The 17,545-nt window shown below is 44.1% G+C and overlaps 1 protein-coding gene across 3 annotated transcripts in view; it reads right to left on the reverse strand.

Annotated features, from left to right (window-relative positions):
• KIF26A (kinesin family member 26A) overlaps window positions 1-17,545 on the reverse strand; it is a 224,270-nt gene that overhangs the window by 106,448 nt on the left and 100,277 nt on the right. For 2 of the 3 annotated variants that reach the window (XM_073609726.1, XM_073609727.1), the window contains exon 3: window positions 15,519-16,037. In XM_073609726.1, the coding sequence (XP_073465827.1) occupies window positions 15,519-16,037 (519 nt within the window). The remainder of the gene's footprint in view (window positions 1-15,518; window positions 16,038-17,545) is intronic. The other variant, XM_073609728.1, reaches the window with a different exon arrangement.

The following is a 17,545-nucleotide window of genomic DNA, read 5'->3' on the forward strand; positions in this document are numbered from 1 at the left end:
AAATCACTTAAAGTGGTTGTAAACCCTCACATATACCCAGTGAAGTGAACAGCCTCAGATGATACACAGAGGAGAAAAAATTCTCCTACATACATTTTACTTGTTTATCTGCAGTCTTCTCTTTGCTAAACCCCTTCAAAAGGGCAGAAAAGTGTTAAAATCCTTCTTCCTCTGTCAAGAGCACAGAGGAAAGGGTGGAGAGGCTGTAGTTACAGTGTGTGAGAGCTGATTGGCTAAAAAAAACAGACCCCCCCCTCCACACAGCAGAACTGTGTTGTAAATAGACAAGCTGTATGCTGAGCTCCCTCCCTGACACAAATTTTATCTCATGCTTCGGGAAAACTTCTTAGAAGTGACTCATGCTGATAACAGAGGAACAAAGCACCAGAGAGAAACGACACTTAAGCTGGGTACACATGGGGTGAATGTCGGTCGACAGCGTCCAGTTAAAAAAAAAACAGCCGACATTCGGCCCGTGTGTATGTCCGAAAGAGGATGGTTTCTGTCAGACGTGCATGCTGAAAAACCAGCACCCGACCGATAACCAATCAACGCTCTCAGCCAATGGCAGAGAGTGCTGATCAGAATATTCTGGTGGCAGGGCCATCCCCCTGTCAGAACACAAGAGCTCAGCGGGGGAGCCGCTTCCTGATTGGCTGGGAGGAGGATCAGTGTGACAATAGCGAATATTCATATTCTATGCGCCCCGAGCCCACCCTATTTTGAAGCCTATTAGAGCCTCTGGCTCTAATCAGGTGCTTCAAAAAACACCCCCGCCATTGGAATCCATGTATCCGGCGTCCTTCAAGGGGCCGGACACATGGATGGAGGGGGTGGCGTAATACCTACTGAGCCTGGCATAAAGGTCCTAGTTCGAGTGCTTCCTGTTCAAGTTGTTGTAAAACCTCACATATACCCAGTGAAGGGACTATCCTCAGGAAATACACAGAGATTAAACAAATCCTCCTACATAGGTTGTACCTGTCTGTCTTTATTAACAGACAGTGCAGTCTTTTTTTCATGTGTTTTTTTTTTTTGCTCCTTTTCCGGAATTCAGGAAATTTCTTCCTTTGCGCAAGGTTTATTTTATATACATTTTGTACCTGTCTGTCTGCAGTTTTCTCTTCTCTACATCCATTCAAAGTGCTGAATTTTAAAGCATGTCTGAGAGTTCAGAAAAAAATGGGGCAAAGAGCAGAAGTTACACTCTGCAGAGCTCAGTGAGGAGAGCTCTGTCAGATGATTGGAGGGAAGGGACACACCCCCCTCCACACAGCACACAGGTACAGGGCTGAGTCTGTCAACCAGCTGGCGGTCCCTCCCCTGTCACCATTTTTCTCCTGGTGTCAGGAAAACTTGTCAGAAGTGATTCATGCTGATAGCAGAGGAACGAAGCAGCAGACAAAAGGGACAATTAGTGCTCTTAAAAGAGAAGTATGGGTTTTTTTCTTTTTCTTTGCCCGTCATACTTACCTAGGTGGATGCAGCATCAATCCGATGCTGCATCTGTCTGCCGGCACCTCTGCACTGAGAACTGAGCCATCGAACACCGCCGCTGAACTGTGGAGGGGCAGGGATCGGCCATCTCAGTGGCTCGCTGAGAGGCTAAGACAGGTATCAGTCCAGGCACCTGGCGGATCCAGACTTTGTTGTGATGACGCTGTGCCTGGACTGATTCCAGTGACATCAGCAGACCGCTCTCTGCTGAAAACGGGTCACAGCAGTGCAAAAAGAATTGCACTCTTGTGACCCATAGGAGAAGTCCAGCCAAACGAGCTCAGGCTGGACTTCTCCTTTAAATGAGACAAGTACACACTATGGAGGAATAATCCTTATTCATATTTCATGTCTGAGGTTTACAACCACTTTAACCCTAGGCGCCGATGGTATGCAAATATGCAGCCTCTCAGCGGGTGAGCCTTGGTGCCAAGCGGCCGCATATTTGCCTACTAATTTGCAGACACAGCTGTGACAAGAGCGTAAGCCCTGCGAGTTACCAGCGGCTAACGGATGACTTCATGCGATTCTTCAGCCAATCACAGCGGTCACATCAACATAAACCCTGCCCCAGCCTCCCAGCATCTGAAACCTCTTTAAGGGCCGGGAGGTGCTGGCGCAAAGGGATTAAAGACTGACAACCTTCTGTTCCTGTAACTACCCTGTCATACAGGCTTTTGATGGAGGCTATAGTTGGCAATTTCAACACACGATGCTGGCATGGTCCATTGACGTCACCATCAAGAAATCCATCCTAAGATATGCCATACAGCCATCACTGCAGCGCATGCCGATGGAAAATGGCTGCAAAGAAGCTGCAGGGAATCAGGAACAAAAATATATTTTACCTAACAAACTGCAGTTTATTGCTACATCTATTAGCCACTTAAATCAGGATTTACATGTATTACAGCTAATTTCATTTTTTTCACCATTTGTCCTTCTGGCCCATTTCATGTTTTAATTTTACTGGTTAATATGGGTGATCTCTGTACCAAAGAGGATCTTTACATTCCCCCTTCTGGGTCAGATGCCTACGTTTCCTGCACACTTTGGGGTTCCACTAGCCAACCCCAAGGGTTCTAAGGACACGGTATTAATGTGACGGCCCTTGGGAGGAACCACAGAGCATGGCTGGCTATGCAGACATCTAACAGACTCAATGTTAGGTTCCTCAGATGGCTTCACTCTGCAACAAAGCGAAGATTTCCTAAATGGGCATCAGGGCAGGGAAATAGCTTATCATTTTCTTTTTTTCAGAACTTTTGTGTTACAAATTTATTTCAACAACAGTCATTTTAAGGGATTACCGATCTACCAGTGACAACAAGTGTTAGCTGTTCTGACATCACTTGGTGCATGCTTGTTCAGGGTCAGCGACTTAAATCCCCTAAGCCATGGGCAGGAAGAACTATGCTTTGCAGAAGCAAATCAACAACAGTAATCGAAATTGTTGGCTAATGACAGGTTTCCTTCAAAATAAGGTATGCACCTAGATGTCATGTGCATGTGGAAAGCTTCGATCATTTTATGGGGTGAAAAGGTGGAGATTCTTCTTAAGGAAATCATCAGTTACGCCAAGGAAACTGACTCCCAGATGGATGATATCCAGTTTATCAATGAAATACAGATGAACTATATCTGGCTATATGAATGCCAACAAAACATGTGGCAGACATATTACACACAATAAACCAAGCATTTCCTTTCAATCAAATGCATTCCTCATGCGTTGTGGTGGTCTGAGACTCAACCAGAGCAGCCGATTGCGAAACAGTACAGGGCTGCAGCTGGGGAGCAGAGATGTAACGCACATCACTTGATAAGCACCACAAGATTGTTGGCAGCTGAACACAGGCAAATGTTGATGCCTTTTCTTCTGAGTGGTTTCCACAAATTCTTTCTACAGCCAATCATTAGTCATCACTTCAGAGTAAAGTATAATGTATATACAGTATATGCATATACATCGCTTTTATCTGTCATCACATTGCCAAAATGGTGCTCCACTCCCCAATGGTGTCCCACTCACAAATCCCTAGCCTGCTCATTTTACTATCTTACCGCAAGCATGGCACTCCATTCCAGTGGGTTACCACTGCCATGCGTTTAGAATGGCACCCCAATGAGCAAGTACAGTACCATAACACATGCGCTGTGCATAGTGGTGCTATTTGGTAAAAAAAGTTACACATCTGGTTTTCTATAGTTTTTGTGACAATGTCCTTTAAATACAATGCCCAGCTCTGCACAGTCTTTGCATCCAACACATTGCAGCCAGGTCCCCTGCCTAACATGAAGGCATTAACTCTTCTGGGTGGCCTGTACTTCTTGTGGCCCCCAGTCACCAAGCTGAAAATCTATAGGAATGGATGGGGTAATGGTGCGGATATGCAATAGGAAAAGGCTTCAGCCAGGATGTTTTGGATGCAAAAGCTGTTCCGCGCCAGGCAGGGCCGCACAGTAGAAATCCAAGCAATGGCGGACGCTCATGCCACCTCCCTAATCCATGCACCCAGGCCCTAATCTACATGCAGGGTGCCGGACGCATGGATTTCAATGGGTTTTTTTTTATGCATGTGAATAGAGCAGAGGCTCTAATTGGCTTCAAGAAAGGGTGAGCTTGGGGCGCAGAGCACTGCGCCCTGAGCCCACCTAGTTGTGTGAAATTAGCAAATTAATATTCGCTAATATCTTCCTGTTTCTCCTCCCAGCCAATTAGGATGCAGGTCCTGAGACCTGATTGACCAGGGAGTCTTAGGACTCCCGGCCAATCCTGTTCGGCGAGGAGGAGAAGCAACGGGCCCCTGCTCTGCCCTCAGCAAGCTGGAGCGAGGAGCAGCAGGTGGAGGGGCGGAGAGGCAGCAACAGCCTCTTTAAGCCTTCAGGAGCCCTACCCCAGATCCAGCAGAACCTCGTCATCGGCCTCCTAAGGTAAGGCCACCGATCGCCGCCTTCCTGTCCGTCCCGCAAGAGGGGGGGGGGGGGGCGGCGGTAGTGCGAGTGAGGGGGCCAGGTTTGTTTGCTGACCCCCCCCCCCAAATATTGGGCACCAGCTACCACTGAATTCAGTTAACCTAATTTTGACAACGGCACACACATCTTCCAACATTCTGCAATAGGAAAGGGACAACCTTTATCATAAAGTACATAGGCAAAGGACACACCCCTGTCTCATGACCATTTCATGTACCGTTAAGAACTGAATAGCACAAATTAATGCTTAAAGTGGGTGTAAAACCTATTTTTTTGTTCTCTAAAAAAAATAAATAAACACGTTATACTTACATGTTATGCTTGATAGCTTGTCAAAGCTGCTGTTCACACTGCTCTTTTTTTTAATTTTTTTTTTTTTTTTTTTTAAGTCCGCGGTTGTGCAAAACCTAGAACAAAAAAACCTGTAAGTGAATAATAAACGTGCATGTGAAACACACACTAAAAAGTGCACTTAAGGGTGTGTTTTAGTCCAACCCCCCAAGGAGTAAGACCTCTACTCTGACCCCCCAGGGTGCAAGGCCCCTAAAGGGGACATAGGTTTACATAGTCTGCCTAGCCAGACCCTGTTCTTCTGGGACAGCCGAACCCATCCCAGAATACTAAGTCAGGGGAGCTCTCCTGAATAGAGGCAGAGGAGGAAGGAGCCTAAGGGCCACACATCCTCCCCCTAGACGTCAGGGTAAGCTCAAAGACTCACATCCTTCATCCAGTGAAAAACACACACAAAAGTGAAAAGTGACAAACAGTGGGAGAAAAATAAATAAAAAATAAAAAAGTGGCCGTGCCAAATAGTGCACTGGCCAGGCCCTGAGGCCTGGTAGAAAAAAATTGCCCATGACCATGTGTTCTGTTCACACTGTGGGGTCCCACACCCAAGTGTTACTAAGAGCACCCATAGGGCGCCCCACTCCCAGGGGGCACAGGCACCATGGACCTTCTGCCTTCCCAGCCCATGGCCAGACCAGGTAGAATGTTCAAACCAGGAGGTAATGGGCTCTTCCAGCTTTCCCGGGGTAATTACTTCCATGCCCCAACTGCCTGTGGGCGCCCGGTCTCTGTTCCAGCCGGTACTAACCTTCCAAGCCCCCATCACTCCAGCAGGTTTGCATAGCCCCCAGATACTACACTTGATCCTAGCGAAAAGGCCGACACTGCTCTTATACAAGCCGAAGCCTGTGTGAAACAGGCCTATGGAAACCATGGCTACTGTGGAGCAGGGCTTGGGACCCAGCGAGACAGTATAACCCACACAGGTTATGGTGAGAAGGCATTCAGTTTGGAATTAAACTGCTAGTAAACCGGTGTAAAATCGCATACTAGCCCATTATGCGAGACTTGCCTTAAAATTAAGCCTTCCAGTAATACGCACTTTCACCACTGAGGGCTTCCATCTTCACTCGGTCTTCCTTCTGGGTTAGTGGCTTCCGGCTACATGAGTGGCCGGGGGCCATGATAACGTCACTTCCGCACATGCGCGCGGGAGCCCTCGTTTATGGCACCAGCTTATGGTATGCCGGACCTTCACAGCGCATGCACCAGTGATGTCACCGGCTGCATGCACTCTGAATATTTCCTAAACAGTGCAAGTTTAGGAGACATTCACAGTACCTACAGATAAGCCTTATTATAGGCTTTCCTGTAGGTACAAGTAAAAAAAAAACTAGGTTTACTACCACTTTAAAAGTTCTATAATATTAGGCTATACTTGTATTACACATCAGTTTTTCTGGATGTGCATCTGGCCAACAGGGTGTAAAGAAAGAATTTGTATGACTCCGCCCACCGCCCTGAAATGAGGAATAATCTTCTTATTTTTGGGATGTTTGATGGAATGAGACATGTGAATACCTTCTGTTTTAAGAAGGTTTACTGTGCTACAGACTTTTTAGCCTGGGTTCACGCATATGCAAACACAGACATCGCATGTGATTCGCACCGCATTGCTGTGCTGATCACATGCGATGTCTGTGCAATGCGAATTCAGCCATACTGTTGTATGGCTGAACTTGCATTGGATTCGCACAAAAAAAAGTTTAGGTACCTTTTTTTTCCCCCGCACTGGAATTGAAACGCCAAGGTGTTCACACGCATGCAATCCGATTTCTGTCCTAATTTACAGTTTGCATTGCAATCTGTGAATCGATCTGGGGGTGTCATTAACTTTGTATTGACACCCGCAGAGGGCAGTGTGAACTGCCTGCGATGGAGATGCAATGCGGGAACCGGCACTGGAATCGCATTGGTTCCCTCGTCGCAATAGTGTGAACCCAAGCTTATGCCGTGTACACACGGGCAGACTTTTCGGCATCAAAGGTCTGACGGTCTTTCCGACGGACTTTTGACGGACTTCCGACGGACTTGCAAACAAACGGACTTGGCTACACACAATCACACCAAAGTCTGATGGATTTGTACGTGATGAGGTACGACCGGACTAAAATAAGGAAGTTGATAGCCAGTAGCCAATAGCTGCCCTAGCGTCGGTTTTCGTCTGTCGGACTAGCATACAGACGAGCGGATTTTTCGACCGGACTTAAGTCCGTCGGAAAGATTTGAAACATGTTTCAAATCTAAAGTCTGTCTGAAATTTCGACCGAAAAAGTCTGCTGCAGGTCCGTCCTATTGTCCGACGGATTCGTCACGTCGGACCAGTCTGGTCGAAGAGTCCGCCCGTGTGTACACAGCATTAGAGTGAGGACTTTTTGATTGCATTAATCATTTCTACCATAACCTTTATGGTTATACTGTTTTGGTGGTTTAATAGCATTTTTTTTAATAGCAATCTATGCTTCAGACTAAAAACAGGGACAGTCATGGATGAAAATGAGGAGGGAGCGATTTTGTTCCAAAACAATATAGTCCCTCCAAATGGGGGACAGCTGGGAGCTATGAGGTGGGGGGAGGGGGTATTTGAAGGACAACTTCATTAAAGTGATGTTGCCCCTTAAGGCAAGATACTGTATGAAATACTGCTTGTTGACATTAACGTGGCAATACACTGCAATGGAAGAGCTTTGTTAAAGGAAGCCTAAAAGTTTGAAAAGCAGGGACAAAATTTCTAGGCAAGTTTTCTAAAACCAGGACTGTCCCTAGAGTTTGGCAGCATTGAATTGAAAATGCCTGCCTTGGAATACTACAGAAACATGAAGTTATTGAAAGGAAAACAGCCTGCCACCCTCAAACACAAAACACATCACTGCCTCAGGCTTCAGTGTGCGTTCCCTTCCAGAAGTCCTGGTCGGGTAGTATATGTAAAAATAATGAGGCGTCATAGGGCCCTTAGTCACACAGTGCACATACCAAAAAGAGCTGGGCTAGACCGCTGCACAGTTGCTCAAATCTTTAGCGCCGTGTGCCTTTAATAACAATTAGGACTCCCAGACTTTGTACCTGACAGCTGCCATCTCAGCGCAGACTCTGACAAGTACAAGGTCAGGACACACACAGGGTGGAAGCTTTTCGCTACGCCGATGTGTGATCTGAAGGAATGTACAATGAACAGGCAATCCGGATAATTGATTTTTATCTATTTTTTTTTTCTTCTTTTAGTTCCGTTTCTCTATAAAAGTGATTTCTGTTATCTGACTGAATTGCTTAAAATAACAGTTTGCATAGCTGCGTCCTGCGCTCCAGATTTCAATTTTAAAGCCTGGTCATAAATTATTTATGTACTATTATGTGCGGCTGCGGTTGACTCTCAAGGAAAAAGGAAAAATGATTTTGAAGGAAAAAATAAAGAGAGACTGAGGCTTTTAATCTTCGCTAATGGATGGGAGTTAATTACTTCAGGTTCCTGTGAGCGGCCTCAGACATATCTGCCTTCTGAGCCACAAAGAGAAGAAAGAAAATATCAAAAATGTTTCTGCTGATTGAGTCCATTAATTATTGAAGACTCCGCCCCAAGTTTAGGACAGATATAACCCAGCCAACCAAGTAAACGACCAGTAGTGTACCTGGCCAGACCAGTAGAATGAGTTATATCACTGCAGGGTTATGTTGACATTGCTATAGCTGGGGATGTTCAGTTTCCAGCTGAGCCTGAGATTAGTTTAAGACATGACTTTAGATTTGTTGGCAGGGTTTCCTACAATGACTATTAAGGGCAATGCTCTGTCATCTTGATTTGGCAATTCATTAAAGAAGATCTAAATTCTAAATGGAAGACAAAGTTGCTAAAGCACTGTGTTATAAGAAAAAACGAACATCCATTTAAGTTAGGTAACATTTCCAAAATACGCCCTTTCTTAATCAACACCACCACCAAGGTAATAAATTCACTGACTGGTTAATTCTCAACTCAACTAGTGCAACTCCCTTCTTATTGGCCTACCTTAACACAGGCTAGCCCCCCATCAGTCTATCATGAATGCCATTGCCAGACTCATGCACCTTATGAACCGCTCAAAGTTCGCCACCCCTCTCTGTCAATCCCTCCATGGTCCTTCAATTTTCCAACTTATAAAATGAAAAACTAACATACAAAGCCACCCACAACTCTGCCTCTAGCTACATCACCAACTCGGTGCCATAATATCATCCCAACTGTCCACTTTGGTCTTCCCAACACATCCTACTCTCTAGCTCCCTCATCATCTCCTCTCATGCTTGCATCTAGGATGTCTCCAGAGCCTCTCCCATCCTCTGGAACGCCCTACCCTAATCTCTCTGGCTATCTCCTACCACGTACTCATTAAGGCGATCTCTGAAAACTCACCTCTTTAGAGAAGTCTGTCCTGCCTTTACCAAACAAGTGGAATTTTAATTCTCAGTGCAACTCCCTTCTTATTGGCCTACCTTTACACAGGTTAGCCCCCCTTCAGTTTATCATGAATGCCATTGCCAGGCTCATCCACCTTATGTACCGTTCAGAGTTTGCCACCCCCCTCTGCCAATCCCTCTACCGTATTCCAATTTTCCAACTTACAAAATTCAAAACCAACATACAAAGCCACCAACTACTCTGCCCCCAAGCTACATCACTAACTCGGTGCCATAATATAATCCAAACTGTCCTCTTCGCTCTTCCCAACACCTCCTAATCTCTAGCTCCCTCATCATCCCCTCCCATCCTTGCATCTAGGATGTCTCCAGAGCCTCTCCCATCCTCTGAAAATGCCCTACCCTAATCTCTCTGGCTATCTTCTACCATTTATGCCTTAAGGAAATCTCTGAAAACTCATCTCTGTAGGGAAGCCTGTTCCACATTTAACCCAACAACTGGAATTTTAATTCTCAAACAACTCATCGCCACGCAGTTATTACCTTTTGTTTCACTTGCCCTTCCCTTTTAGATTGTAAGGTTTCACTAGAAGGGCCCTCCTAATCCTCCTGTCTTGTAATGTATTATAACTGTGCTGCCTCCCTTTATTTTGGAAAGCACTACACAAACTATTGGGAACAAAGATGAAGAACATGATACTATTTTAACTCCCTTGATACCTTTTTGCACCTCAGTACTGCTGATCTACTGCAACTTTTTTTTTTAACCCTGTAAATCAGTTTCTGGTTTATGGCTTCAGCAATGGCCCAAGTAGTAACACACAAATGGCACTGGAAAGTTGAGCAGTACCTGGAAACACATTGGATCATAGTGACATTTAGGGCATCCAAGAAGAAAAAAAAGGGTTAAAAAAACAAAAATAGAATTACTTTAGAATTCACGTATGTATTAAATCTGACATAGGCCAAGGATTAGACAGATTATCCAAGAAAACAAAAAAAGACAGCAAGGTGCCTAAGGGCAGCTAGCAATTAGAGGAACTGGCATGGTAGAAATGTTCAGTTTAGATATGGTCCAGTTTCCAGATTTGACATCAGCTCAAATCACTTAAATCCAAGGTCACGCGCTTGATGGATACCCCAGACACCTTTAAAGGTCGACCAAAGGTTTGTGCCTAGAGGGGATTTAAAGGAAAATCCAGCACAGCTAGGAGGTGTGAAACTTTGTCTGTAGCATACAATGGCCTGGGCTTAGGTTTGTCAAAAGGAATTAAGGTTTTGCTATTATAACTTCTGGTTAAAACAAGTATGATATATGAAGTGCTAAACCTCAAGCCAAAAGTAAAGAGCATTTTTACAGAAAGGTTTAGCAAAATATAGCCCTGTGCCCTTGTTAGAGTGAGTTAAAAGACTCTACTGATACTTTAGAAGGCAGACTTACAGTATAGCTTAAAGATTTTTCCACATTATGATACCTTTAAAAGGAAACTATATTATTGAGGTTAAATGTATTACTCATTTAAAGTTTTTTAATTGATGTTTTTCTATTTGTTTTTCTATTTACTTAACATATTTGTTTTACAATAAAACAAATATGATGGGGCAGCGTTTACTCCCACTGATGCTGAGACATTTTCTACTAACACTGGCCACAGTCCCCCCACCCTAAAGCCCGAAAGACAGTAAACAAGCCCTTTTGAGAACCCTGGTCTAGGCTTATCCTTTGACATGAAAATATTACAGATAAAATGTTTTTTTTTTTTTTCAGTTGTAGCATATGGTAATATTTCTAATATTAAATTGAATTGGATAATATGATCTATATGCATATGCCAAACTACTGTGACAAATCAATACTCTACGAAAATCATCAAAACCCTTAAGACTGCTGCCAAAGCTCCTCACATACAATTTAGGATAATCTATATCTATGTAATCAATAATGCTTTTCCATTCCATTCAGGAATGTAAATAGGAATCTGCCAAAGGCAGTTATAATACCGGCTGACTTCACACATTGATTCTCAATAACCCGGCTGAATTACCTCATCCTAAATCCTTAGGTTTTTATTTACATGGCTAATAATCTTACCATTGTTTATGGTGACCACCCTCTAATTATAAATCCATTACACCAGCCACAGTGAAATGCAATCAATACTCTACATAAATGGGAAAAGCAGGAAATATATACAGCCTTATTCACGAGTTAGTAGATTCCTGCACTTGTGCAGTAAATTCTTTTCAATAAATAGACTGCCTTTGCTCACTAGAGTTCTCTGTCAAATCCCTTCGATATAGCCCCTTTCTATATACAGACATAGCAGTTACTGGTGACAAAAACAGATAGATGGTCAGATGCCATAGTAAGGATCTAAACACCCTCACAGCCACAACTCAATAGTTGTGCCATTGACCACTATTAAGACGACCCCCACCAAGCTCAATTTAAATCTCAATTGGCAATGAAGTATAGGCCAAGTCTAATGGCTCCAATAATCATATATTTTAGAAGGATTTAAAGATCAGGATTCTTTGTGTAGTGACAGAATTGTATGTCATTCAATACATTTGAAGCAGGGACAACAAGTTATTCTGGGTGTCTGTTTTGGAAATTGACCAATTTTGAACATCCTAATCCCCATTCTATTTTTTGACAGTTTCTGCAAAGGGCCTTGACCCCCTTAAACTTAATTTGCTTGTGCTCCTCCCACCATCCGGTGACACAGCCCAGTATTTCCAGCATATAGGTGGGCAGGGGTTACTTATCAGACCTAGAACTCAATCGTCGGTTCTGAGCACTGCCACGTGACCGAGGAAGTGACATCATCACTTCCTCATATCGCAGACACAGCCGATTTCAGTGCCAGCTGCAACGGAGGAAGGAGTGGTGGTAGAGTGCAGGGACAGTGAATATAAAGGGGGTCAGAGGGCCTTTGCAAGACACTGTCACTTTGCTTGTATGAGCAAGGTGACAGTGTCTTCTTAAGTAGCTTTTGTTTAGACTGCAATGAGTTTTTCAACAGGTTTTTTGCTAAAACAAATGCTGTATTTGGGCGATAATACTTCTGAAGCCCAATAAAGGTTTGGTTACATTTTATGTTACAGTTGAAGCAAACCTGTGCTTTGCCCAAGCAGGACAATTGATCAGCTATAATGAAGACCTCACCAGCTGCACTGCGATCCCCCATCCCCCCCCACACTCAGGAGCAAGTAATACCTGGTACTTCTGGGTATGGGGAGCATGTGGCTTTCTACCCCTTCCCACATGTGGCAGCACTGATGCTTGGCAGGTCAGTCCCCAGCACTGTCAAATTGTATCCCAGAGCTTACACAGGATTAACTTAATTTCAGGTGTGAGGGTTAGTTTCTGGGCAGAGGCGTAGCTTGAAGCTTGTGGGCCCCGATGCAAAAGTTGACATGGCCCCCTCTCTACCACCCACCACTTTCACTGTGTGTGCAGATACACCCACCACATGCCAAGATACTCAAAGTGGCTTAAGAGTTTTGAGTTCACAGAGTTCCCAGAGAGAGGACAGGGGTCACTGCTGGAGAATCAGAGGGCAGGGACCCCTAGCAGGTCACTTGGCAGAGCTCCTTTCCCATCCCAGCACTGTATATAGCCCCCCCCCCCCCACTACACAGGGCTGGAATCACATTCCTTTACACACAGTCTGTCAAGTCTTCACAGGGTGTATCTGGCTTTTATGTTGCCTGATACACCCTGATCTGTGAAATTCTCTGGTCAGAGCGGAGGTGTGGTTGCAGTACGCAGATACACCCTGTGAAGATTGTGGCTGACTGGCTGTGTTGTAAAGGAATGTGATTTCAGCCCTGCGGAGGAGGAGCAGTATAGAGTGCCATAATGGGAAAGAAGCTCAGTGGCCAGGCATAGCATCCAGGGTGGAGGGGGTGGTCAGGGGGCTTTGGGGGGGGGCGCAACTTAGATCTGGGGGGGGCAAAGCCATGTGACACAAAATCTGGAGCCTGCAGCCCCTCAGGGGGCCCTCAGAAGGTGTTAAGGGATTTGTTTTATCAATTTCTGAAGGTTTCTTTGTCAGTGTTGGCAGGTGTTGGGGAAGGTCACCTCCCAGAGTTGTGTCTTTTCCCCAGTTGTCAGGAAATTGGGGTAACCAGACATCTCCGGGTGGGGGTACATAGAATCCCAGCTGGTGACTAGGAGACACTGAGCAGTGTCTTACCTCACCAGTAACATCCGTCCCATCGTGGCTACAGGACGGCACTCTTCTCCTCTTAACTCGCTGAGCTCGGTTACCATTCCATGTTGCCAGCACACAGCATAGACACTTCACCATCCTGGGCTGTTCTCACCCCATGCTCCTCTCCATTCAGGAAATAGCTCACAGCTTCTCCCCAGCCAATGAGAACAGAGGGGTGTGGCCTGTGGAAGGCAAAGTGTATTGGAACGTGGCTGTGGGGCCCTAGGGCAGATCGAAGCTGGACTTTGTGGAGGATATGATAATATGACAGAGAGGCTGCAGGGGCCCCCTGGGGCTAGGGGCGGGGTTGCGTTGTGACCCCTGCAACCCCTTATGCTACGCCCATGATTGCTATGTACTGTAAATGTTGTAGAAGTTTGCCAGTTTTATGCAAAGACCACAATGACTCATTAGACCCCAAATATTAGAGCAATCACAGGGTACAGACATGGCCCATTTCAAACCAGCAAATATTTATATATATTGTTAAAGCCAGACACTTAATCCTGAACTCTAGATCCATTTCAGGGAAACTTTCTTGAGAATACAGGCACTGTAATTGAATGTCACAAGCACAACTTCTCCCCTTGCTTCTGAATAGTTTCAGTAAAATATAACCAAAGGTCAGTATTGCAACTTTCAAAGTATATATCCCATTTTCTGCAGTAAGGAGATTGAAAGAAACTTTGGTTGCTATGGGTTACTTCATCACTGCTTGCCTTGTAAACTAGTCCCAGGAAGGAAAGAAGTGTCAAGGATATGATCTTATTAAATTTAATTCCGTGCCTTTTCCTTCATGGTACAACATTCTTCAGCTCATCCAATTAAGATATTAAACCTCTGGTATCCCTTGTTCCAACATCATTTAAAGATTTATAGCTGTATGAAGAATACCTAAGTAACTGCTTGATAGGAATAATAAAAACACAAGGAAAGCTTTCATTATGATACAAATTTCTTACTTTTTAAAGATTTATAGTTTAAATTTTTCTGCTTTTGATAAATTCGATCCTACAAGGCCCTTCTTTTTTGGGGTGGGAAGTGGATGGTCAGTAGCACATGAATTGTGTATCTCACGCGTACTTTATATGAATACCTGCAATAAACAGCAGATTCAGATCCATACAACCCAATGACATCTAATTTGGTGCATTAGCTATGGCTGATCACAAGAGAAATTGCCTATCGTGTTTTCCCTATTATAGGTAATAAATAGGGGCTGGAAAGAATGAACAATGATGAGAAGGCCTCAGGTGTGATGCAACTCTGCTTGAAAATCTCTATCAACGATTAAAGGAAACCTTTCCTTTAGAGAAATTGCTGGCCCTTCATTGTTAACCACCTTGAAAAATACTAGCTGCCTGACTGTCATGCTTCGGTACTTACATTCACTAACCTGAAAAAGCATGCAGCAAGCAGTCAGAACTCAGGATCCGCAGATATGTTCTGGGTCAGTATAGAAGTCAGAGATTTAGGATGAGAAGCAGGAAACTTGCTGAGATCAGCAATAGCAGCCCATACATTTCTCTTTAGGAACCATTCTTTTTTTGCATATTGCAAATGAGGGGAAAATCCCTGTAGTGCTATATTTATTCAAATAAAAAAAAAAGTTAAGGGAAAGCATCAAGACAGTGTCAGTTGTCATACTTCTCATCTCCCACAAAAATCCACTGGAGAGCCACCTGTCTTTGACTAGGTTTAGAGTGACATGACACATGCAGACCATGTAGGCCAACCCAATAAAGGCTGCAGATGACCCAAAACAGATTTAGCTATCCGCAATCAAACAAGTTACAGATCTGATAAATCCTCATTTTAAACAAAAGCTGCAATCCTATGGACTGTATAGGGGAAAAAATACAGGGGTTTGATGAGATACTAGAACTTTTTATTAATGAATAAAACCTTATCCTGATAATACAATATCCAGATATCGGTTGGCCTTAAAGCACAGCCTGACCCTATAGGAGGCTTAGGTGTTAATAAACTTGCCTCCCAATCAAACGTTTCTGGAAATTTTTTATGCTGAAACGTCAAGATTATATTACAGACAAAACCACACACAGGTAAATTGGGAATACTTACATGGCATGGAGATGGAAGGAAACTATTGACCCGTGATATGCTCCACATTCCCTCTAGGTATTGCTGAGCCTGTATGGTCACTGAACTCAAAGCCCCACCAAGGCCACTGGGGCCTACCGTCACTTGCACACTGGAGCTCGGGAAATTCCCCTGCCCTTGGGGCCATCCAAGTCCTTTCTTTCTCTCTGTTCCAGAGAAAATATTCGTGGATTTTCCAGACTGTCTACCCACCTGCCCTCCAATCATCAGGAATTCCTTCTGCGAGGACACGGTCACCACATTCTGGGGTGAGAGCCTGGGAAGGACAGTGGCCACAGGCACTGAACTTTGGGGCCGATCCAGGAGATCTGGCAGGCATCCAGCCCGATTGATGGTTTGGATCATCTGCACGGCTTCCTGCTTGAGCTGATTCAGGTGAGTGGCGCAGACGTCACACCGGCTCTCCCCTTCATTCCTGCTTTTCTGCAGATAGTCAGGCACTTGGAGCTTGTCGAAAATTAAAGCTGAAAACTGGGCATTCTGAAAAGAGAAGATAACAATTATTGAGCTTTGAAAAAAGGGAAGAAAAAAAACAAAAATGAGAATAAATGACTCTTCAATATAAAATTACATGGTTAAGTTATGGGGAGGTGCAATCAAACTGAATCCCTCTTATATCGCTCAGGAATTTTAGCAGCAGAATTTCACTACTAATCATTTTGGTTCGGAACCAAAACAGTCATTTATCTATATCTTCCCAGAGCTGCAGGAACCCTCCTATTACAGTTCAGATCATTTAAATGTTTTAAGAAAATTAAGCCAGAGCAGGATTGTCTTATAATGATGGAAGCGGGTGGAATAGGCTGGGAACACAGGTGCAGAGAACTTGGCATCAGACAAAAGACCCATCATTGATGCGTGACATGACCAATGCGTTCATCTGATTTTATAAACATGAATTGATCACAGATGTCCTCTCACAAAACTAACCACTGTCCATTTGGAAGGACTATGCTTAATTCAGGACTAATTCTCTTTGTCGCTATTTCTTCCTCAGTTATATCTTTTAAGTTTGAAGCCCAGACCTTTTTTTTTTTTTTTTTTTTAAAAAAAGGCTCAACTTAACAAAGCAAAAATGTAATCCTATACTAAATATTTCATCCAACCTCAATATCATATATTCTAATAGTATTTTGAGAAGCCAGCATGAAGGAAAAGGGTGATAAAATAAAAGCACTTGTAGGTTTAATTATTTATTTTTTGTAAACATAGCATTGGTGTGTCCTTTGCCTACATACTTTTTGCTAAAAGGGGCTCATCTTGACTAAAGGATTCACCAACCATGGTCCTTCAACTAACCCTTAGGGACCTTTCACACGGGTGATCCAATCAGGTCCACCTGCCAGTTTTTCAGGCAGACCTGATCAGAAGGTCTATACATTCCTATGGACAGGCTGGTGTAAAATGGACCTGTGTCTATTTAGAGCCACCTACCTCTAGGTCCAATCAGGCCCGCTAAAAAAAAATTTTAAATGGTGGAGGACCGAGTCCTCTTCCGTTTGGGCATACCAGATTGGAGGCAGCCAAGTGTAAAACGGACAGCGGAGTCCATTTACTCCCGGACGCCCAAAGAGCACAGCGAGCTCTGTCCGTGTCCACTCTGCATAAAATGGGATCTACATAAACTGTCAACTGTTGAACCTGTCATCTGCTCTGACCTGTTCTTCATCCAATTTCTCTTTTCTGAGTATCACTTTCTTGTCTCAGAAACTTGAAAGGCCTTACTAATAGCCCTTCTGTGACACTTTTACAGTTAATGCTAGATTTATTTCAACCAGTTATGTTGCATTGTGGAGCTTACGGTTTCTAGTTTGTTAAACCTGAGTGGTTTGAAAATATAAGTTACTCTTGAAACTGACATATCACCTAGTGCAGGGATCTCCAAACTATGGCCCTCCAGCTGTTGCAGAACTACACGTCCCATGAGGCACTGTAAAACTCTGACATGACTAGGCATAATGGGAATTGTAGTTCCTGAACAACCGGAG

This window comes from Aquarana catesbeiana, linkage group LG13 (assembly GCF_042186555.1).
Source record: "Aquarana catesbeiana isolate 2022-GZ linkage group LG13, ASM4218655v1, whole genome shotgun sequence".
Classification (NCBI taxonomy): Eukaryota; Metazoa; Chordata; class Amphibia; order Anura; family Ranidae; genus Aquarana; species Aquarana catesbeiana.